General features: G+C 43.3%; 1 protein-coding gene across 2 annotated transcripts in view; it reads right to left on the minus strand.

The window, feature by feature from the left end:
- Positions 1-366: 366 nt before the first annotated feature.
- LOC306915647 (segment polarity protein dishevelled homolog DVL-1-like) overlaps positions 367-25,529 on the minus strand; it is a 53,240-nt gene continuing 28,077 nt past the window's right edge. The window contains exons 5-15 of one of the 2 annotated variants that reach the window (XM_079493124.1): positions 19,601-19,739; positions 18,031-18,124; positions 17,634-17,703; positions 17,055-17,194; positions 14,731-14,807; positions 12,602-12,669; positions 11,678-11,758; positions 11,246-11,380; positions 10,696-10,863; positions 9,768-9,983; positions 367-3,875 (exon numbers count right to left, since the gene is read on the minus strand). In XM_079493124.1, coding sequence (XP_079349250.1) covers positions 3,274-3,875; positions 9,768-9,983; positions 10,696-10,863; positions 11,246-11,380; positions 11,678-11,758; positions 12,602-12,669; positions 14,731-14,807; positions 17,055-17,194; positions 17,634-17,703; positions 18,031-18,124; positions 19,601-19,739 — 1,790 coding nt within the window. In that variant the 3' untranslated portion in view covers positions 367-3,273. Of the gene's footprint in view, positions 3,876-9,767; positions 9,984-10,695; positions 10,864-11,245; positions 11,381-11,662; positions 11,759-12,601; positions 12,670-14,730; positions 14,808-17,054; positions 17,195-17,633; positions 17,704-18,030; positions 18,125-19,600; positions 19,740-25,529 lie in introns of both variants that reach the window. The other variant, XM_079493123.1, reaches the window with a different exon arrangement.

A 25,529-nucleotide genomic window follows, 5' to 3' on the forward strand; every position in this document is an offset into this window, starting at 1 on the left:
ATTTATTAACCATTTCCAACCTTATTATATAAGTGCTCATTTTCATCTCCCCACAAAAATAGTGGATCTACAAGATCCCAATGAGAGAAACAGAGTACATAGCTGTTATGTGTTATTGTTATGTGACTTGGCGTACTGTACAAAGAGACAGACCAAACAAATTAGAAGTGGTCTGAAAGACACCAGGGTAAAGGTCCTTGCAGACTGGATGCGTTTTTCGGAAAACCAGCAGAAAAACGCTGCTAAAAATCCGAAAAATGCAGCAGTGTGCATCCACGTAACTCGAGAACCGTTAATGCCTAACATTGACCAGTATCAAGCTTTTAGACTAAGACATTTTAGAAATCAAGTACAGACAACTTTCTGAACATATATATTTTATTCTTATATATATAATAAATTTCTATGTACAATTTATTCTTCTTTTGTAAAGAAACAAAATGAAGGAGAAAGCTTTGATTGCAAACAGTGTTTCATACTAAAGGGAGGGAGACAAACAGTGGAAAAGTGCTCAAATAATTAGTGACTGTGTTCCACAGCTTTTTGTTTTAAGCAGACACAGAATGGATTTAGCTGCTGATTCTGGGAGCGACAACGTCCATCGAGTCACACTTTCATAGTCAGTTCACAACATGAGAGCCGTCTGACAATGATATATTCATATCATCGCTGTCGGGTGGAAACCTTGTATGTCCACAACCAAACTACTTTTAAGGACATAGAAAAAACAACCTGTGTTCAAATGATTCAATGTAGTTACTATTTAGTCACAAGCTCCTGTTAATACTTTTCATTGGTGAAATATTCATAAAACCCACAGACGGACATAACCACTTTCAACCTTGCGTTATTATTATTTTAGGCAGTCTTCGTCACATTACAGTGTTTTGCGCAAAAGTAGCAACACTGTAATACTGTCATAACAAAAATGTTTTGACATATTTGCCTCTCTCACTACAGCATTTTAATACATCCCCAGCATTCATTAATTATTCACCTCGTATTGCCAGCATTTTCCCCCGTTCAACTCTTATTCTGAAGAGCCACCACGACCGGATGTTATGATGTCATACTAGTGTGTGTGCTGTCGTATATCACTTCAGGTCTCCTGATGAGAGCAGAGAAACCATCATCTCAAGGATCACAGCGTCGGCTATCTGCCGTGGAATAAACCTTGTTTTGAGGAGAAATGCCATCGGGGACAAGGAATTGGAGATACAAGCGATTGAAAGAAAAAGATAGATTGGCCGCGGGTGCACAAAGAATCCAAGATGGCGCGCTCCAGTCATGTTGACAACCTCAGCTAGAAATCCAATGCTAATGTGAGTAGCATCTCGACTCGATCGATTAAAAGCTCTATAAAAGACCAATTCACATAGATCTACGGTAGTGGCACTCGGCCAGATTAATCCAAAACACATAGATTTACGGTAATGGCGGGTTAACGGTTAACACTGTAATACGACGAAGCATAAAATAGCAATTAATTTGTGATAAAACATAGTACGATGACATTTGGAGATACATCGTTTCTGCCCGACAGCAACAATATAATACAGAAACACAACTGCCCACCATACCCATGTGAGGCTTTGGTTTTCCACCCACACTGGTTTATATTTCAGGATTCCGTCACGCCGTCAGCAAACCAAGTCATCCCAACGCAACCCGCCAAGTCCGCTGTGGTGGGCATTGTCCAACCGTTTGTGAATCCTGTTTGCAATCCCCATTTGCAAAAGTTGCTGCTGTTGTTTTTTTTGTTTTGTTTTTCCCGATGAGCCAGGTTCAGTTTGTTTGGTGGTAAAACGTTCATCACAGATGTCGGAGTTAAATAAGGACAGCGATAACGATACATTCGACACAGCACAGATTAACACAAGCGCTTATTGTCTTGAGTCACACATTAGGGGCTTGATGTCTGATTGTCTGTCAGTTGGCCATCGTTAAGAAAGCGTCGGACACCGTCACATGATCACATGTGACATGATCACATAAATAACATCACGAAAATTATCCAGTGTATACATTTCTTCCTTTTGAACACTGCCGGGGGTTTAGGTAGCCCCCTCTCCTCCAAACACATAATCTGAATACGAAAAAAAACAAAAAACAATAAAAGTTATCTCCTTTTAAAGCAGTTTAGACAGTCATGCAAAAAGTGCAGCCTAGGTGAACGAACGAACGGCCGGCCGCAGGGCCCTCCCTCATTAAGCTGTTAAGAAATAAAAGGACTGTTAGCAAGTTCTAGTTGGCAGATAGGAGTTTATACCAAGGGTAGTGGCACAGCAATACAAGTGAGAAACGTTAATAATAAGGGCTGAGGTTTAATAGCGTGGCAGGGGCTCAGGTGATCCGGTGTCCAAGTCCTGGGCCCGGGGGGGACAACTTCATAACTCTGGGCTATGGGTCTTTGCCTGGGCCTGGGGGATTGAGATCCAGGCTCCAGCCACATTAAAGGTCTCGTAGAAACAGAACAAAATGATTTAATTTCAGAATAATGCTCTCCAACGACGTCTGTGAAGGATGACCACATTGAACACCACTCACGTTTCACAAACTGTACACGTCACGTCAATACAAAAGAGGGCTTCTGTTCCACAGTCACAGTGGAGCTGTGTGCTTTTGTGTGGTGAGAGGAGGAGGGTGCTCTCTCCTGATGTGCTCCTGTGTGGTGAGAGGAGGAGGGTGCTCTCTCCTGATGTGCTCCTGTGTGGTGAGAGGAGGAGGGTGCTCTCTCCTGATGTGCTCCTGTGTGGTGAGAGGAGGAGGGTGCTCTCTCCTGATGTGCTCCTGTGTGGTGAGAGGAGGAGGGTGCTCTCTCCTGATGTGCTCCTGTGTGGTGAGAGGAGGAGGGTGCTCTCTCCTGATGTGCTCCTGTCGCCCCCAAAAAACGCCTTTGCTTGAACATAAGGGGGCCGTTGTTGTAGCAGAGTCAACATTCTGATCCTGGGATTGGTCAGCTGCTAACAGGGTTAGCAGCTGAGTGGTTCTCAAAGTGTGATGAGGAGTTGAGGAGTTAGGGGTCTGTAACTCCCAAGTGTACAAATGGAACCAAATGGACCCATACAGGTCCATTTAGTTCCATTTGTCCACTCTCAAGAGTTAGATTAACACTGAGGACTTTACAGTTTAGATTCGGGTCCCAGAGATAAAAAGAAAATGCTATAAAAGGGAGGGCACTTGAAATTAAGAACCGTGAGAACCGCTGGTTTTAAGAGTAGGGGAGGAGAGGGAGGATCCTTGTGGCTGTGGAGTTTTAAAGGCACTGTCCTGTCACATGATGTCAACAAAGAACTCACACGGGTTGCCCATGGCGTGCTGGAAGGACTGGCGGCTGGCGGTAAGCTCAGGGGGAACGGATGCTAGCTCTCTCCCCGGAGGGGCTCCAGGGGGCGTGTTGCTGCCGACGGGGGTCTTTGGAACCAGACGAGTCAGGCAGTATGGGGGAGGCAAACCCGGGGGCCCGTAGGAAGAGGCATGGCTTCGCTCGCTGTGGGCGCAGGAGCCCGGCCCCGGCTGGCTGAAGGGCGCGTGGTTGTAGGTGAAGGAGGCGTGACTGTTGTGCGAGTGAGAGTGGCTCCGGTGAGACTGGGCGTGGCTGAAACCCGACCGGGCGTGGCTGTGGCTGGAGGCGGCGTGGCTGTGGCTGGACAGGGCGTGGCTGTGGCTGGAGAGGGCGTGGCTGTGGCTGGAGAGGGCGTGGCTGGCGTGGCTGTGATGACTCAGCTGGCTGGCGGACCGGTCGCCGCCGCCACCGCGCCTCATCCCACGGACGCCAGGCTCTGATTCGCTGCATGTCGACCTGTGGACTTTCTCCTGTGGGGAGGAGCGCCGACCCTTCCCGGCGCTGGGGTTGGACCCACTGCTTCTGCTCCCTGAGGAGGGGAACAATGAAAAACAAACACACATACGTCAAGAGTTATAGACCTGCATGGGTCCATTTTGGAACCCCCTCAAGGAACCCGGAGGGTCCCCGGACCCCACTTTGAGAACCACTGACCTAATTCCATTATAGATACAAAGTCAGGAGCTCCAACCGATCAGCTATGGCTGATTTAGACCACGACTGAGGGAGGCAAAAGGTCACACGCTAAACAAAAAGGTATTATGAAAGCTTCATGAATCTTTCATAAACCCCATGGGCCATTGTACAATTACCATGAAATGCTTTCAGATGGGTTGACATATTTTCACAGGTTTCACATATTTAATTACTGTGAAGGACGTGGAATAATAATATGTAAATGCTATGAAAGACTTGACTGTACTTTGTTTAAAGTGTGACCAGATATTATCGTCATTATGCAATCCAAAAACATGATTGTTACATAAATCGCCTTCCCGATAACAGCAGCAAGTTATTACCAAGAGTCTCCTCCTGCAATATTCATACAGGACAATTCCTTAACCACTTCAGCCATATACTTTGTCGTTCAACGAATAGCGAATACAAGATCTACAAGATTAAATTATGCAACGTTAGAGCTGCTATTTTCAAAATATTTTAGACATTTAAATTCTATGAAAGTCTTCTCCCGTCTTGCCCAAAATAGAGTGTTTCAAAATGTGTAAAGCATTGGGTCATGTTGGAGCAGCAAGAAAATAAATCATTCCACCTATTTTCTGATTTGTCTCATTTTAGTATTACTGTACTTCACACTGGTGGCAGGTCATAGTGACAGAGGTGTACCACCAAATTGAACATTCCCCCTGCCATATTCTATAATATGAGCCCCACAGTACTGGGTAAAAGAACGGTGCATGATCGCCCTCTATCAGTGAGAGTGAGAACAGCACAAGCCTCGCACTGATCATGTCCTGCATCATGCACCTTCACTACGGTTCCCCCAGAACTGTACCAATGCATGCCCATGGGTGCAGACTAGAGAGGGACAATGGGGCCCCCAGGCCAGTACCAATGCATGCCCATGGGTGCAGACTAGAGAGGGACAATGGGGCCCCCAGGACAGTACCAATGCATGCCCATGGGTGCAGACTAGAGAGGGACAATGGGGCCCCCAGGACAGTCGCACATAACTCCAGGTGATAGGGGAAAAACACACACAAATACACACACACACACTGAAGGAATGGGAGGCATGGAGTGGGCCGGGAAAATAAAACCTCAAAGCTATGGATGGAGGTAAACGTTGAGGGCTTTGGAGACGAGAGAGAGAGAGAGAGAGAAGAGGAGGAGAGAAGCAGGGTTTTAGATGGCTTACCGGGCCGTTCCCCCACTGTGTCCTGGTACTATATCCATCCTTCAGTCTAACGTTTGCCCAGCAGAAACAGAGGGAACAACAGAATTACGCACGCACGCACGCACGCACGCACACACACACACACACACGTGCCCGAACATGCACGCACACACACACGTGCCCGAACACGCACGCACACATCTCAGGCCAGCCTTCTACAGCCAACTTCTGTTGTTCCTGCCCACAGAGATCAACAGTGATATGTCGGAAGTAAAAAACGCATTCATTTTGTTTTCCATTGCTTGTAAAACGATGCTATGTCTATGTGCTATACTCCTGTAGGAGCCAATCAATCAAATGTTGGAGTGAGTGACTATAGCCCAGTGCTACTCAACCCGCGGTCCGTGGGCCGCATGTGTACCCTGCTTAATGTATCTGTGGCCTGTCATGGTCATATCTATAAAAATAAAAATATAAGTAGTTATTTTCATTGTTTTTAACAAGATTGTAGGTATTGTATCATTTGCTCCAAGAGAAAGTGATATGGCCTGATTTCAGCTGAGTATTAACCACTTCCTTATTTATTCACCTGTGATAATCTGTTCATTATGTTCTCTTCACATTTTTTTATGAATCCTCAACTTTATCATTAAATCACAATGTTTTTGTTCATTGAGGTTTGGCCTTATAGATGGAAATGTGGCTTTTTACTCATTGTTTCCTTATTTTTTAGACTAGTCATGTAGTCTGTTACAAAATAAATTAGTTAACGTTTCAAAATAATACATTTTTAGCTTGCGGCTCTTGGACTTTGGCTGAGTGGCCCCTGAGCTATCTTAAATTGAGTAGCCATGCAGCCTATAACCCGGAGTAACGATCGTACATCATCGTCAAAGATCACTACAAGTCAACTAAAATATTCCACAACAATGTTAATTTTATAAATGAAGACAATGGCTAAAATAAAAAAAGAAGTAAGCTACATGATCGTTTGGTTGGAAGAGCAGTTCTTTCTTTCACTCTAAAAAATATAGTATGCACAGTAGTCTTCTACCGTCCCCTTTTATTATTATTCTTTTGATTCGAATAAAATGTTTTATGGTCATAATTAAATCATGACTCCTGTTGATTTCAGGCATAAATTATCTTCCGGCTCCAGCAGCGCCGAAGTGAAAAACATGACGTCACTGTTGCGCCATGTATATATTAGTCCTAAGTCTCAACTGCATAACTTAAGCCTATTTTGATGTACAATGGTGTCACGCTGCAAAATATGACAGATCTACAAGCTCACAACATGCCGCATCTGCAACGGATTGTGAGCTTGTGCATCTGCTATTTCCACCGTCGTACTACGGAGCACAAATGAAGCACGTTGAGCCCTTCAGCGCACGCACGCGTACACGCACACACACACACGCACACGCACACACACACACCTGAACTCACTAATGTCCACAATTCTTGTTCAGAAGGCCAAAAATAAAATAAAAAATAAACAATTAAGCTTTCTTAATTTCTCTCCTCCAAAGTTTCAAAGGCTGTGATTATCTGATATAATGAGCAAATGGTTAAAAAAACAACAACAACAAAATAATAATGAATGAAGATTGCACATATGGAATGTAACATATATAGTCTAGCATAGCGAGACGAACAGAGATCTCTGCATTCTGATGCATCTAAATTCAATGAATGGGCTAAAACTGGGTGGAAAACAATTCAGAGATTTAATAAATAACAGCATTGCAGAACCAATGCAAAGACTTTAGGGTAGGGTTGGGATCCTTTAGGACTTTAACGATTCTGGTTGCTTAACAATTCTTTTCTTAACGGTCCGAGTCCTTAGCGGTTCCCTTTAACGACTCCTACAGGTGGTTCCAAATGGACCCGTTACTCTTTCAGCGTTATGGTGGTCCTTGAAATAAAAACAAGCTTGACAACCACTGGTATTGTAATTGTATAGCAGACATGACGTGACGTCCACGGACAGTTGGGTGCCACCGATATTGTCCCTTATCATTTGACCCATTTAGGCCTGACCTCAAAATTTTAAAAAATCCTTCTAAATCCTCCAGTTTTCTGAAATAAATATTTTCACGATTTTTCAAAAATAGCAGACCTACAAGCTCGTAGCGCGCCACTCGGTGGCGCGCTATGAGCTTGTAGATCTGCTATTTTTCAATAGCTAAATTATAACATAATGTTTAAAACTCTGACAGTGTGAAGGCGAGAATAACAAAAAACAAAAACACGGTTCCAGAAATGGTTCCAAATGTGAAGGAACTGGTTACAGTTCCTCAATATTGGTTCTGGTTGCAATGGTTGCTCCAGTTCTGGATGGTTCCCAACCCTACGTTAGGGCAGTCCATGATATTAGGATGGTATCAGGATTGGACAAAGCAATGAGTCTGTTAGCAGCACTAGTTTTCTCTGCTGTTCTAGTCCATAATATTGAATGTAGAATTCCCCCACACGTATCAGTAGTCTGGCTACTACGTAACACAGGGGTTCCCAAACCTTTTTTTGTAGCTTGAGACCCAACAGAGATATTATCATATTATATTAGAGGCATTATCCTGAGGACCCAAACTTACAAAATGTCTTTTTTCCTTCTTCTTCTTTTTTTTTTTTTTAGCAAGAAACACATTTGAAAAATGTTAGGCCATTAGTCGTGACCCATACAATGGGACACAAACCTTTTTTGGGAAACACTGATGTTAACATAGAATCCAGCCATCTAACACATCTACTAAATCTCACTCCCATAACACCACCACTCTCCCTCAATGCAGAGATTGCATAAAAAAGGCATGCAACTAGCAACACAGGACCAAAAACCAAAGAGAGGATCATTCAAGAATCAATGGGAGAAGAAACATGGACCCGATTGGGATTTATTTCAAGCTGGAGATTTGTAATCGTATAGTGGAACAGGCTTTTATCATAGTGTACACACCCAGTACTGCAGAGCCGTCCGCTGTATGACTCAAGTTGTTCATGATTGACCTTGACAATACAGGACGGGTTTTAGAAAACACACACTAGACGCAGAAATAAACAATCTGATCTGGTGTCAGTTTAACTACCAGTATAAATACACAAAAACAATGAATCAGGCAAGTATTGAAATAGTGTGTAAAAACACACATGAAAACGTTTTCGTAATGCATCATAATTTGACTTAAATGTTTTTAAGCTCTAAATTCTAATAATTGCTATAGAGTGTCTGTCCGTTTAATACACAGGAAATACATTTTCAGGTGGGGTTGCACATTTTTCAGCCTCAAATGTATAGTGTTCCAGTTCCAATTTTGTGTGCTGATTTCATTGAGACATCAGTTCAAAAATTCCCTCCTTTATTCTGTCTTGTGCGAGTTCTCTAGCCTGATTGAATAAGTATCCCGACCCGAAAATGCATTTTCTATTTAAAGAGCTGGAGAGACAGGGAGACCCTTGTTACTGAAACTGAACACACACACACTATAGCAATAATTAGACTGTATAGCTATTTAACAAGACAAACTGCACATTTAAAGGGGCATGATGAAACCCATTTGATTTTGCCGTTTGTTATCCGGTTCAGGTTAAAAACTACAGCAGGGTAAAAAAAACATCTTATTCAACAGGATGAATAAGACTGAATTCACACCAGCAGTGGCATTTCACTAGCACATTCTGAGAAAGCACCGAGGTTCTATGGCGAGTGGTGACCGCCGCTTTCCTCCCCGCAGCAGGAGGAAGAGCCAGCAGAAAGCACTGAGGTTCTATGGCCAGTGGTGACCGCCGCTTTCCTCCCCGCAGCAGGAGGAAGAGCCAGCAGAAAGCACTGAGGTTCTATGGCCAGTGGTGACCGCCGCTTTCCTCCCCGCAGCAGGAGGAAGAGCCAGCAGAATGTGCTGTGTGGCCACTGTGTGGCGATACAGGGCGGCAGCCAGCCAGAAGCGAGCTGTGCTCTCAAGTAAGCGTGGAATAAGCGCCCACAGAAACTAAAGTAGCAGTTGTACTGTTGTAGGTGTGAAACTAATCAAGAGCAAATGCTTGGCCTGTTTTTCATCTAAAATGTAACATTTTTAGAGGAATATTTGGGGCCGGATGGCCCCAAATATTCCCAGTTCGATCCCGGGCTCCCCCAGAGTTAATGTTGACGTGTCCTTGAGCAAGACTCTGAACCCCTAATTGCTCGCGATGAGTAGGTTGGTGCCTTGCATGGTTTCCTCCACCATCGGTGAATGAATGCGTGTGTGAATGGGTGAATGTAATGCACAATCTACCGGTATGTAAAGAGCTTTGGTATAAAAGCGCTATATAAATAATGCACCATTTACCATTTACAGACAAGCTGTCTGTGAGCCCTCCTGCCCATAACGATTGGCTTTGTTCATTTTTAACCTGAACTGGAAAACAAACTACAAAATCCGTCTCCTTTTCATACCCTATTTAAAAGAATAGCCAATGTACAAATTTGGAGGTCAGATAGATAAATTGTTTTAAATGTTCACCTATAATGACATGCCCAACACGGGGACACCAGAGTTTGAAAGTGGCCAAGCAAGCGTCACTCACCCTCACTGTGCTGGCTCCCTGCGCTGCCACTGTGGAAGCTGTGACACGGGTCCGAGTATCCCGGAGGGAAGCTGGGCGGAGCGGACGGGAAGGGGGGGTAGGGGAATGGCTGGCCCCCCAGGGGCCAGGGGTTGGTGGCAGGAGGCAGCGGGGCCAGAGTGTCCTGTTCCGATCCCCCACCACTGGAACCTTCGTTCAGGTTGAGGGACGCCATGTCTGATGAAAGGGAGAGAGAGACACCATGCTTTAACCACATGTCTGATGAAAGGGAGAGAGAGACACCATGCTTTAACCACATGAATGCTAGCGTCCCTATGTCATAATAGGCAAACATTCGGTGAAAATAGCCGATCCACAAGGTCACACCGTGTGACCACCAAGAGTTTTGGTGTAGAGGGAAAAAAGGAGGGGAATAAGTATAGACTCTTGGGGGATCCCGCTCAACAATATATACTGTATGACTGAAGGTAAGTAATGTAAAGCCATTATAAGCCATTATATCTTATATGTACAAGATATTATCTTGTACGTACAAGATAATATCTCGTACGTACAAGATATTATCTTGTACGTACGAGATATTATCTTGTACGTACGAGATAATTATTATATTGCACGGACAAGATAATATATTGTACGTACAAGATAATATCTTGTACGTACGAGATAATACCTTGTACGTACAAGATAAAATATATTTTGAATGCATGGCCATTCAGGGGCTCCGTACAGTTCAGTACTTTCCATTAAAAAAAAACTCCTCGACTATTAGTTTCAAGGAAAAGGTAATCAAAAGGTAATTGTTAAGCAAATAAGCAAATAATCGACAGCTGCAGCCCTACTACCTCTCGTGGCTTATCGATTTATCATAACATGCAACGACAGCAGTTGTATGAACAATGCATGAAGAGGAAGACGTGTGCTGTACTTTGACAGAGGTCCCCGAAGGTGTAATAACACTGTTCAGAGAAGGTGATCTTGTTGACGGTGTGCCTCAGGTAGCCATGTTTCAGCAGGCTGCTGGCGTACTTCCTGGCATCACGGCGGTCCTTGAAGCCCTCTACTCTGGAGTAGAGCCAATCCACCACGTCCGCGCCTGACACACACACACACACACACACACACACACACACACACACACACACACACACACACACACACACACACACACACACACACACACACACACACACACACACACACACACACACACACACACACACACACACACACACACACACACACACATTAGGGCTGTCACTCAAATAATTGCGTGTTTTTGGTAGTGACCTTTTGGAACATAAATTAAACATTTATGTTTGGCTTTTAGGCTTTGTATTTGTTGCGCAGGGAAGATATGACAATTAATAATATTATACTTTCAAAAAACTGTGAGAAGAGTAGAAATTGTGGAAAAGAGTGGAAGCTTGATCTAGAAGCTTACTGTAGCAGTCTAATATATCATTAGGTCTCCTCACCGATGACGGCGTTTGCAATGGTGATCTTCAGCCACATGCGGTCTCGAATCTCTAGACCCGAGTCAGGCAGCTGCATCACCTTGACGATGGTTGCCATGTCCGTCTTACTCGCAGAGAGAGGCAGGTCATCGAATTCTGGGAGGGAGATGGAACAATCACTGTGACACTTCAGACCTGACGTGAATATGGCTCAACATGCATTGCTGGAGGCATGCTCAGGCCACTTTCACAGGTGGCCTAGTTGACAATGACATACAGCAGATTAGCAATAGTAACATCAAACATAATAGAGTGCTTTTCTGGGCACTGAAAGACATTATAAGTCAAACCAAATTTAATTGAATGAAGCAAAACGTAAGAAGAAATAATTAGAATTAAGAAGACATTCAAATAAATGTAATTTAAATGAACGTATACTTAGTGTGTTGGTACCGTAGTGTGGGTAGGTGGGTCCCGTTAGAGCCGTGGTGTGAGAGATCCAGGCTGCGGGGTCGATGGGCCTCACTGGCTCCGCTAGATTGATTGATTGAATTGATTGTTTGATTGAAAATGGTATTAACAGTTTGTAGAATGGGCACAGTTCAAGGAAAGCACAGGTCAATACAAAATCTGCTAAGAGGATAAAACCAGAAAAAGCACTAAGACTAGACTTGTTTACATAAGGGTCCTCCATTTTCAATTTCAACAGAGCATTTAAAGACAAAAAGGAAGTCATCATATACACGGTTAGTTAGGGGGAGGGGCATTTATAGGGGCCCGTTTTGAATTGCAGCCGCCTATAAGTGGAGGAACCAACAAGGGTTGATAAACCACACGGTACAACTGGCACCAGATCAGAACATGGTCAGGCTCTCAGTATTGGATATATGTTTACATTTAAATGTAACAGATCAACATGCTTAGTTTGGTGAAATCGGTATTTGGTGGTTTAAACTTAAAGCAGTGGTTTCTCAACCTTTTCAGGCTGTTCTCACCCAATATAATCCTATTTTAACTGGGGACTCCCACTCTGACAAGCAATTGGAATAGTATGAGTTGAGTCGTTACATTTAGTTTGACGGATATATAAATAGAAGATCTACAGCCCAATGTCTGCCTCTTTCTTATATGATTTGACAAATTGGCCAAAGTTTGACCAGTATTTATAGTATACTGTAGTTTGTTGATTATTTTTTATGCAGTAATGGTCTTTTTTAATATCATTATTTTGTAGGTATTACATTTTTTTAATTGTCACTTCACTGTCATCTGGGACAGTGTTCCCCCCAAAAACTATCCTGAGGGGACCCCCCTGGGGATCCCGACCCACAGGTTGAGAACCACTGGTTTAAAGGGTAACAGTGTACTTTATCTTACCGCGGGGGATGGTGAAGTAGCTTCGTGGGGACGGATCCCAGCATTTGGCAACAGTTAGACTAATTGGCCTAGAGAGAAACCATAAAGAAGAGCTCTTTAGGTTGAGAGAGAATAGTAAACACACTGGTACAAAATGCACGTGATATGGGGGGGGAAAAGGAATCTAGGAAATAATTCATTGTCATCAACAGTATCAAAGCTGCTTAAATCTACAATCTGTTAGTTAAATTATATCCTTTGTCTCCCTCTCCTGACAGAAAGAGGAAATTGCAACAATGTCAGACTACAAGCTTGTGAAAAATCCTGCTGCTCGTCTCCTCACTGGCAAGAAAAAGCGTGACCCTATCACAATTTACAATTTACAATTTAGGCATTTAGCAGACGCTCTTAATCCAGAGCGACTTACATTAAGCAATAACAAAAGCATGGCATACATCACATATATAAAAAGTAGTTATCATGAATCATGCGTAGACTAAGAACGTAACAGTGGAGTATCTATGTAAACTATACATACTATACTATATAATATATTATACATGTGTGCTATAAAGTGCTATGACTACATAAAGTGCAATTCTAGAGCTGTCTACGTAACAAGCTATAAGTCTGTTTAACATACTATCTAAGTCTACATAATGTGCTATCTAAGGGGCTAGGCTAGGGCAAGTGCTACGGGCCATGGTGGAGTCTGAAGAGGTGGGTTTTCAGACTACGGCGGAAGATTGGGAGTGAGGCTGCAGTTCTGACTGTGATGGGAAGTGCATTCCATAGTTTTGGAGCCAGAAGGGAGAAGAGTTTGGGACGTGTGGAGCGTTGTCCCGGCGTTTTTAGTGAAGGTACCTCCAGCTTCCCTGCGTTGGCTGATCTGAGTGCGCGGGAGGGTTTGTAGGGTACGATCATACTTGTGAGATATGGGGGGGCCATGCCTTTGGTTGCTTTGAATGCCAGCATCAGAGTTTTGTATTCTGTGCGGGCAGCGACCGGGAGCCAATGGAGGGAGCGGAGAAGGGGGGTGACGTGTGAGAATTTTGGCTGGTTGAAGACCAAGCGGGCTGCGGCATTTTGGATCAGTTGGAGGGGTTTAAGTGCATATGCCGGTAGGCCAGTAAGGAGGGAGTTACAATAGTCAAGTTTTGACAAGACTGTTGTCTGGATTAGGAGCTGGGCTGACTCCTGGGTGAGGAACGGTCTAATTCGTCGTATGTTGTAGAGTGTAAACCTACAGGATCTAGTGACAGCTGTGATATGTGTTTTGAACCCCAGTTCTCGCCTCACTCCACTTGCTCCTTGTTTGTTTTAGAATTGATTTGATTTTAGAAAATGTTATTGTTGGTTTTTAAAGCCCAAAATGGGCTGGCCCCTCCATATTTATCTGATCTCATTGAGATCCCAATACATCCCAACCAGAGACCTGTGATCGGCTGACCAGTTTGTGCACGATACTCAGAACAAAACAAAAGGTGGCCGGGCCTTTGTGGTTGACGGCCCCAGACTCTGGAAGACCCTCACACTCCACATTCACTCTGCTCAGTTATTGGCGGTTCTTAAATCCTTACTAAAGACTCATCTTTTCTCACTAGCTTTCAATGCTGTTTGACCGTGTAAGTACCCTGCCCCCCACGGCTTGTTGTGTCATGTTCCTTTCTTTCTTCTGTTTTAATTTATTTTCTCTTTTCTTGCCTTGTCTGTATTTTAATATGCTCTTTTAATATGCTCTGTGCAGAGCTTTTGTTCGACCTTGGTCGTTGGAAATGTGCTATACAAATAAACTTTGATTTGATTTGATTTACAATAAAGACGGGAGACGGCAGGGCATCTACTGTCCAATCCGGTATGTCGTCTCAACTTACCCTACAGCCTCAACAGGGTAGAAACATGTCTCAATGGAAGATTAGGGAGAGTCTCCCATTGGGAGACCACCTTTGCAGATGTACTAATTATGTATTAACACACTCTACCATAGTGCTTCTCAAACTGTTTGATGTCAAGGACACCCAAATGGATGCATTATATTACATTACATTACATTACGTGCTGTATGTAATAATAAGTGTAAGTGCAGTAGGGACATTGGGTGGTTTCTCCGGGAGTTTCCAGGTGTTCCTGCAGCACAGTGTCCTACTTACCCAGTTTTGGAGACGATCTCTCTGAGGATCCTCACCGCGTCGTCGTTACTCATGTTCTCAAAGTTCACGTCGTTCACCTGGAGGAAACGCACACAACAAACCACACGTTCATTATAATAAATACTGTGGGGGCATTCTCTGGGGACTCCTCTATTCCATTCTCTGGGGACTCCTCTATCAGACCATTCTCTGGGGACTCCTCTATCAGACCATTCTCTGGGGACTCCTCTATCGGACCATTCTCTGGGGACTCCTCTATCAGACCATTCTCTGGGGACTCCTCTATCGGACCATTCTCTGGGGACTCCTCTATCAGACCATTCTCTGGGGACTCCTCTATCGGACCATTCTCTGGGGACTCCTCTATCAGACCATTCTCTGGGGACTCCTCTATCGGACCATTCTCTGGGGACTCCTCTATCAGACCATTCTCTGGGGACTCCTCTATTCCATTCTCTGGGGACTCCTCTATCAGACCATTCTCTGGGGACTCCTCTATCGGACCATTCTCTGGGGACTCCTCTATCAGACCATTCTCTGGGGACTCCTCTATCGGACCATTCTCTGGGGACTCCTCTATCAGACCATTCTCTGGGGACTCCTCTATCGGACCATTCTCTGGGGACTCCTCTATCAGACCATTCTCTGGGGACTCCTCTATTCCATTCTCTGGGGACTCCTCTATCAGACCATTCTCTGGGGACTCCTCTATCGGACCATTCTCTGGGGACTCCTCTATCAGACCATTCTCTGGGGACTCCTCTATCAGACCATTCTCTGGGGACTCCTCTATCAGACCATTCTCTGGGGACTCCTCTATCAGACCATTCTCTGGGGACTCCTCTATCGGACCATTCTCTGGGGACTCCTCTATCGGACCATTCTCTGGGGACTCCTCTATCAGACCATTCTCTGGGGACTCCTCTATCGGACCATTCTCTGGGGACTCCTCTATCAGACCATTCTCTGGGGACTCCTCTATCGGACCATTCTCTGGGGACTCCTCTATTCCATTCTCTGGGGACTCCTCTATCGGACCGTTTTGTGGAGTTGTGCGTTTTATCTCCAATGCTGCTCTCAGGCATTCAGAATCAGAGGAAAAGGCCTGCAAATCCTAAGCTTTCTATACAATAGAATGTACAAAATAAACCTACATCTATACAGTATACAATATATTTTTAAAAACTACAATACAGTATAGATATACAATACAGTATAGATATGTAAAAGTGGCTGTTGTGGCAAAAACAAACACTAATTATCTAGCACAGTGGTGCTAGATAATTAGTGACTCTGAAATTGATATGAATTTGGAAAGATTTTGGGGCAAAGGACCCCCATCAGAGATTTGTAAACATAATTTCTGTCAATTTGTTTATAAAATAGCACAGCTACAATCTCACAATGCATTGCATCGTAGCTGTGACCCAGATGTTTGATATCCATCTAATAATCATCTGGCTACTGTTTGGACTAAAGCTATAAAGCTATTAGTCTAAAGAAGGATTAGCTGTGCCCATGCCAGTAGGTGTCACTAAAGAGGAAGAACAGCTGTTTTAGAATGAAAGGAAGAACCTTCTAGTAAATTGGCTTAAAGCACATAAACCCTAGCATTCCTATTATAAAATAGTAGATCTACAAGCCCACACTTGTAGATCAGCTATTTTCAGTGAACTCCAGTCAAGTATACAGGGTTTAAGTCTCCCCAGGACTCAAACATACACAATTACATTTTGAATTAAACACTTACAGTAAGCCTGATTACAAGAATAGCAAGCTGAACTTATATATTTTCTTTTTGTTTCTTTTATAATTCATGAAAAATGTTGTATCTATTTATTTTTAATTCCTGCATATATTATATATATTATATTACATATATATATATATTTTTTTCTTTTTTGTAAAAGATATAGATTTTAAATGGATATTTAGTCGTGACCCATTAAAACATTTGCGTCACCCAAAAATGTGTCCCGAGTACCCACTGTGCGCGAATCACTGGTTTAAGTGGTTAAGCTGGATTTATACTTAATGGCGTGCCAGTATCACAAAGTATATCAAGCGCTGTAGTAACTCCTTTAACCACTTGAACGCTTGGTTGACCGGAGTTCCTCAGAGCTCTATACTATTTATGTTTTCACTCTACATAATGTGTGGAAAGTTTTCCCCAGAATACGTATGGGTTTACCCGTGCAGGCATGTAAAGCATTGGTTCACTACCCTGTGGACTCCCATTTGAAAAGGTTTTGTGCCAGGGTCAAATTGGGGTCCCTATAGACCCCACTTTGAGAACCTATGTTGTGTAAAACACCTAACGTTACCTGTAGCAGCATGTCTCCAGGCTCTATCCTGCCGTCGGCCGCCACAGCGCCACCCTTCATGATGGAGCCGATGTAGATCCCCCCGTCGCCCCGGTCGTTGCTCTGACCCACAATACTGATACCCAGGAAGTTGTACTTCTCTGTCAGCACAGACGGAAAATAACAAAAATAAAAACAGAGAGAGGAAGACAACAATCAGGTATAATAAAAATGTAACGGTACATACTGTATGTAAATCCTCTTTGTCGGGCAGAAACCTTGTATCTCCAAATTTCATATTTTTTATGTTTTTTCGATGTCATAATAATGTCCTATCATCATATGACAGTGTTGTGCCAATCGACAAGCTCTCAATACATCGTGATATGAAGTGTTCTGTTTCACAAGTTCTTGCGTATAATGATAAACAGGGACACAGTTGATTGAAAGCAGTTAAGTCTATTGTATTATATCGACTAAATAATAATGACATTGGATCCATTGGAACACTGGTTCCTTTTGTCCATTTCCTGAAAGGTAATGGTTTTGCACATACAAGGTTTCCTTGGATGACAGCGACGACTAGCTGTGGAGGTTTACCCATGTTTAGTGTGACGGTGATGATGTTGAGGCTCATGGTGGAGTCTGTGATACTGCTGAACGACGACGACTGGAAAGGCAACACAATCACAGTGTTCATTTTGACAGTAAATCTTGATTTAGCTTTAGTCATAGTCTATTGAATAAAATTACATGTAGTTTTAGTTGTATTTAAGTCATCTGAAACAACAAACCAGACTAAATCTAGTTGATTATCAACACAATGTTATCTTGGCAGGGCTTAATGAATGAAAGAAGGTATAGTTGCCGAACATTTCGTTATAGTTTTACTGGACGAAATTAACACTACAGTGGCATACTCACTACAGTGGCATAAAAAACAATCATCAATAGCAAAAGTCATATACAGTATAAGTTTCTCCAGTCTTTCACTCACCCGGTCGATTTTGGCCACCTTGTGCCTCCGTCGGCGCCGTTTGTGCCGCCGCATCAGCTGAGAAGAGGAACTCTGCTCCGTGGAGCTACTGAGCCTGAAAACACACAAGAGGACAAGAAGGTTATTGCAGTTAAGTGCTTGAAACCCATCGTCCCTATAGTCCTCATACATGGGTAACGTGGAATGCCTATTGATGACCTTATAAGATACAATTTGGCTTAGCAGAACACCTTGGTAGTAGCATCCTCTGCCCCCACCCCTCCTTTTTCTGAAAATACAGTATGTCTTTTGCTGCTACTGAGCTTTTACTGATATGCATTGTATTGTATTGTATGTCTTACCAATACATTGAGTACAATGACCACAGTGGAAACAAGCCCCTGGGCCTCTTTGTGTTATCATTTTAGTCTAACTTTGACTGTACCATTATTAGGGTTTAAAATAATGAAAATTAGACTTGATATTTCACTTGACTTAAATAACATTTAAACCAGGCTTTATAAAACAACGATAACTAACTAACTGAAACGGTATTATGTGTTTACAAAACAACTATAATCAGAGACTACTTTTTGACAAATACCCCAAGCAAAACTTGTGATTTGCCGTTTTCATGTGCAACAAAATATAGCCCCGTTCTGACATTGGCAAAGGTGAAGGAAGTATAGTGGCCATTTTGAAATTGACATCATGTGAAAAGGTCCACAGCGTGTGACAGTCAGGGCAGGCTGCCTATTATTGTAGCCACAAACTGTTCAGTGACTAAATTAAATAAGAGCAATGTTTACAATGCTCTGAGAAAGGTGAGCTCATAACAGGATGAGCGAGAGACGAGAGAGAGGGAGAGGGAGAGAGAGTGTCACATGATGCACTCTGCATGCAAGAGAGAAAAAAAGGAAAACCTGTCCTTTCACTTTCTTTGGACAGCGACAAGAATCAATAAATAGATTCAACTATAGATTCCTGGAGCTGGGAGCGAAACTCCAGAATAAAACTCCTCGTGATGACTAGTCAATGGCAGATTTAATTTTGGAGTTCATGTATTTCCTCTTCTTACTGCACGCATGCACGCCCCACACACACACACACACACACACACACACATGTGTTTTTCAGAACAGTGGTTCTCAAAAATAGCAGATATGCAAGCTCACAGAGCATTAATTTGTGCCACGCTGTGAGCTTGTACATCTGCTAAAAATGTTGAAAAATATCTACAGTGTTTGAAATTATTTTTTTTAACACAAATCGTCTCTTCTGGGAGGTCCCTGCCACAAAACATTTTTAGAGGTGGGTCTGCAGCCAAATATATATATATCAATTTTGAGAATATATATCAAGTTTGAGAACTACTGATTTAGAAGCTACAAGCTCATAGTAGCTTGTAGGTCTGCTATTTTTGAAAAATCGTGAAAATGTGGACGTCGGGCCTAAATGGGTTAACAAATTATTCTGGGGACCCCCTGGAACCAGCTCAAAAGTGAAGCTAACAGTTGGTGCTGAACACAATGAATAACAATTTAAAACCAGGAATCAGAAACCAGAAACGGAGCACAAAGTGGCGGTCTACCTGCTGGCGTCCTCGTCTTCCTCGCTGTCCACAAAGGAGCTGGACTCCAGCTCGCTGCTCATCACTGAGGCGCTGTCGTAACCCATGGCCGAGTCCCTTGCCGCACGTTCCGACTTAGAGTGACCGTTGATGCGAGGGACTGTGAGGAGAGAGAGAGAGAGAGAGAGAGACGGTAAAATGGCGACAAGTTAGATTTAAGGTCACAAAGAACGAAGGTTGCTATCCGAGTGGTCAGGTCACTTAGAGGCAGAGAGAGAGAGAGAGAGAGAGAGAGAGAGAGATAGACAGACGGCTGACTGACAGACAGACAGAGAGAGAGTGGGAGACAGAATCAGAATCAAGTCACATCACATGATTGCGTGGTATGACAAACAGGTGTTTTCTTTGTACAATTTGTTTGACAGACAGACAGACAGACAGACAGACAGACAGACAGACAGACAGACAGACAGACAGACAGACAGACAGACAGACAGACAGACAGTGAATGCTGAAGTGGAGTGAAACTAAACTTTTTTGTTTTAAGGGTAAACATTTTATGAGTTCAAGTCGTGTCAGCATGTAGACTTTGTAAACAATAGCACATTCTCTAGCATAAGTCCATTCCCTAACCCAAAGCCATCCGTATCCCAACACCCCATACGTACATCGCCATGGCCGAGGCACTGTCTCAGGGTGACAGCGGATTGGCTGGAAGGGCCGTGTGCGGCGCCGGGGCCGCGGCAGAGAGAGCGTCCGCCGGGAGCCAATGAAACATTCCAACAATGTGGTCGTTCCCATGCCGGCGTTCTCTGCCCAGAAGGTGTGCGTACGCAAACAAAGCTTCATAGGTTTTCGGTAGAGCGGTGCAAATCTTCCTCTCTGGGATTCACTCGAGCATTATTACTTTTTAATCTCACACGCACTCATAACCCACTGAGTGCCATTGGTTGTCGTTCAAGCCCTAAGACCCTCTGGACCCTGTGAAATATGTTCTAGTGCGCAAAAACATAAGCCTGGATTGTTGCCAACAGGCTCCAAGTCTTGTCTTACAATAGAGGCAGAAGCAGAGACACAAAGCTCCTTTCACTAAAATATCAGCTTGACTTTATCTTGCGATAAAAACGTCCATAAAAGTAATCCATAATAGCAAACGTTGTTGGTGGTGTGAAGTACTTTATGAGCGAGCAGCAATAAATCCTTTGGCTTCCTATAAAGAAATCAAAAGTGTAATAATAATAATAAAAAGTACATCAGACAGCAATGTACACAGTAGGTAGCAACAGATCCAGGATATTTTTATGAACCCGGTTGAGATACTTTACAAATAAAGGTTGTTAAAGTTTAATCTTTGTTAAAGTTTAATCTTTTGCCAGTCAAGTTCAGCTTATCATTGAACTGGAGGCTTTCCGCCGTTTCATTCATTAAGATCCACAAATGAACAATGCCAACAGCCATCAATGAATGATAAAAAGTCCTACACGGGTGCATATTCCATTTTGAAGACATCAAATAAACAACATCACATTAGGCAAGATAAGCTGTCTGTTCATTCAATGTAAAACAATAATCCTCGCAGACGAGATGATTTCATGTCCCGCAATCATAACTACATCAGTCTCACACCGGCACAAGATCCCAAACAGCTCTGAATATAATAACATATAACATCACCAGCAAAACTCCCGATCATCTAACCATCTTGAAATGTCAAAGTTTCAAGCCCAGAACAAGATCCTATTGTCTCTCTCACCGCAGCGCCAGTGGACACGGTGCCTCCAGCAGACGGACTCACAGAGGAACTGAGCTAACCGCGACTCGCAAGCCAAAGTACTACCTCCTCCCTCCCCGCCATAGGATATCTGCTAATCTCTCTGTCGGGCCAATCAGATGCGAGCAGTGGGCGAGGTGGAGGGAGTCCAGAGAGATATTATGGGATTTGAGATGATGCTCTGTTTTATCTCTGCTCCAGGTGACAACGTCAGGTCATTGGAAACTCTCCCACCAGCTACCTACTTAGCGCATCACGACGCCCGCTCTGGTGACCTTTACTGCTCCCCCAGCGCTGCTGTGCACGACAGAGGACGTGAAAGTTCACATGGGTCAGCGGTGTTTATTCTGTGTTAATACATTAACACAGCCGCTATTGTTTAGAGACTTAACTGTGTCTCGTACAACCTTTCAATACCAGTCAGGGGTTCACTGGTTTTCTGTCATCTCTTCTTTTTTATGTGTAACATGCATTTTGTTTATGGTAATAATATAGAGTCAAACTCTGCTTGTAAATATGGCTATTGTCAGAGCCAGGTAACGTATTAACCCCCCACCCCCCGCCCCGCCAGCCTTGAAACAGATCCCACTCCAGAAGTCCTCGCAGCCCCCTCGGGGTGCTACACCTGTCCCCCTCGTTGCTGGAACCGTCAACCGCATTATTCATCTGTCCATTGTCACACACACACCGTGCAGAAAGGAGAGAACAAGAGATACGCTTACCGGGGTTTTAGCAACTTTGATTCAGAACTGCTCTTGTCCACACAGTCAAACAGAATAGACAGAATCATTTTTAAGAGCCTATATAATGTGACAGGGGAATTCCTGTCTGCTAGCGCTACAGGCAAGGGGGTGTGTGTGTGTGGTGGGAGGGGGGGGGGGGGGTCTCAGCTCATGTGACTGTGATATACTGCAGCGAGCAATAATACAAACACAATTGACAAAGTGAAATTAGATTATTTGGACCGCATAAATGAGATTTACGATCCATGAAAAGTGCATGTTCGCCAGGGTCGGACGGCACGGCCTGTGCTGCTGCGATGCTTTCACTTAATTACAGCTGACGAACGAGCAGCTGGATAGACGCGGATGGAGAGAAGATAGGAGGAAACACACACACACACACACACGCACACGCACACGCACACGCACACGCACACACACGCACACGCACACGCACACGCACACACGCAGAGAGAGAGAGCTATACAGAGCTATCCTGTTGATTTAACAATTTCTATCTCAGAGTGTACAAATGTTTGTACAATTTCAGAGTTAAAGGGTGTGTAAGTAAGTGATATTCCTTTGTTAGAATAAGTGTTAAATAGCTCTACAGTATATTCCCGCTAAAACAATTGCCTTAGAGTATTTTGTTCAGTGACAGGGGTTTCCCCACCTCTCCCGCACTTTAGTAAACAGACATATCCTTTTCAGTCGGAATACCAGGCAATTTTATCCAATCAGGAAAGAGAACGCATACACAATACAGTATAAACAAATGAAATTGGAAGTATTAAAACAAACAAATGAGCAGGGACAATTAGAACTGGAACGCAATAAAAATTGAAGCTGATAAATAGTCTTTGCAGGGGTCTTTTTCCTGACCTGAAATTTAATTTTCAGTTCACTAAAGAGCGGTAGAGAGTATAACGCTTTCACTTTTGAACAAACATTTATCACTCACACCCCCCTTAACCTCATAAACTCTAAAGGTGCGTTCAGACTTGGACGGTTAGAGCGGCGCGATTACATACAAAGTCAACGAGGCGCGAATGGGCATGGCGAGACCTGGCGCTGTACAAACGGGACGAACCGAGGCGAATATATATATATTCAGGTCTGAACGCAGCTTAACCTTGCATTTTGGGCATGTCACAATAGGCAAACATTTGCAGAAAATCAGCTACAAGCTCTAATGCGTCGAGTGACCATTGTGAGCTTGTAGATTTGTTACCGCTGTAGCAAAATTGCTCGTGCAGGGTGGGATCTCTGTCGGTTCTTTGCTCTACATGTAACGTGCCTTGACACAACTTGTTGTGATTTGACACTTTAATAAATTTGAATTGAATTAGATCTGGTATAGAACGAGGGCTCCATACTTAGAGCCCTGGGGGACACCTGTCAATGTGGTTAAATTACCACTTAGGATTTGACTGTGCATGTGTATACTGTATGTGCATTGTGCATGTGTATACTGTATGTGCATGTGTATACTGTATGTGCATGTGTATACTGTATGTGCATGTGTATACTGTATTTGTGCACGTGAGAGCTGCAGGACAAACGCAGCAATGTAAATTAGGCCAGCAGCATCAGTGTTATTACCCATAAACAACAATGTGCAGTGGGTTTGTACAGTATGCTTTGTGCCGAGTCATCATGTGCGAAGCAGTAATACGATACATCAGAGTGGTGAAATGTGTATAAAAACGTTGTTATTCTGCCAAGAGTCATTTTTCATGTAAAGCTCCTTTCTCGTTTCCACCGGCACATTGTCTAACTCTCTTCTTCTCTCTCAAGCTAACGGCACACACACACACACACACACACACACACACACACACACAAAAGCCCCACCTACCCACTGCCTGTGTGAAGTGTGTGCTGCGATACTAAAATTGTGCCACATAAATTAATGAATATTTTGGTTAATGAGCCTGAAGCTCTGGAGCCAGACAGAATGCAGAGACACTTGTATTGAGAGAGAGAGAGAGGTGTGAGCGCACACACACACAGAGAGAGAGGCGCGCACACACACACACACACACACACACACACACACACACACACACACACACACACACACACACACACACACACACACACACACACACACACACACACACACACACACACACACACACACACACACACACACACACACACACACACACACACACACACACTCTCCAATGGAGGTACAGGGCGGGGCAACAGGATCACATTAGATAATTGACACAGGGGTGAAAAATTGGTTACAAAATCGTGGGATAAAAATATATTAAAAATAAATAAAGCCAGTAAATGACACTGACAGTATGCTATAGCATCATATTATTATATCCCAAATCCCAGCTGATATCTAGTCTCATATCACACTATCAATATAATATCAATACATTATATTACCCAGCCCTAATAGAGGTAGTCTCCCATATCCAGACAATCACACACAGCTGGTGAGTGGTGAAGTCCTGACATCTAAATTCAATGCATGGGCTAAAACCAGGTCCAATCAGAGATTATCAGTGATATGATTGGTTTTCAAGGCCGTAGTTTTTTGTTTTAGCGGCCGTTCAAGATCCAATCCTGACAATTCCCCTGACATGATAGAACCTCCTTCCAAAAATGACCTTAATACAATGTAATGTAAATGTAAATGAACTCTTCTGTGGAAAGAAGAGAATCTGTGACTTGAAAGCTGTGACTCGTTTATACTTGATTAAAGCTGCACTGTATAACTTTCCTCTTCTACCCCGGAATTTTACCATTGAGCCAATAGAGCCTGCCTGCTTGCTCCGGGGATAAATTGGATCTTGACCATCAGGTCAGAATTCATGTCAGATCCTGTGTCTAGGTGAGACATGACCTTTGACACAATCTAATTGTCTCAAGCAAGGAGACAACATTTGAGTTTATTCATAAAGTGTTGCTTTAAGCATTGAATGTAAGCACTGCTTAAAAATGCGTCATTCTTTTTTTGTAAATTGTAGGGACATGAGATACTAGCACTCAAGCTTTTTAAGAGACATGAACCTGAGAAGAGTGGTCAAAGAACAAGACATCAAACCTGTCAGGCTGCCACCTATGGAAATAACATAACTAATATAAGTTAAAAGTATTGTAAATTGGGCACCAGCACAATTCAAAACAACGTGGATATGCATTATAGAACACCTTTGCTTCATAATCTGATTTTAAATAGCACAATTCAGAGGAATGGCACTATCTGGGAAATCTGCAAGTGAAATATGATACTGTATGTATGTTGTTCGCTCCAGGACCCAAACAGTAAGTTAAGTGTCAAACAATTTCAAGCACCATTCGTGACTCCAGGGCTACATGTAAACACAACTAGCATCTCTCTAAATAGCACCGCTGTAAAGATACACTAAAGACACAGAAAGTAGGGGGCTACATTCAGGTCTTAACAATAGACAAGCAATAGTTGTATGTCACA

Source organism: Electrona antarctica, assembly GCF_951216825.1.
Source record: "Electrona antarctica genome assembly, chromosome: 2".
Taxonomy (NCBI): Eukaryota; Metazoa; Chordata; class Actinopteri; order Myctophiformes; family Myctophidae; genus Electrona; species Electrona antarctica.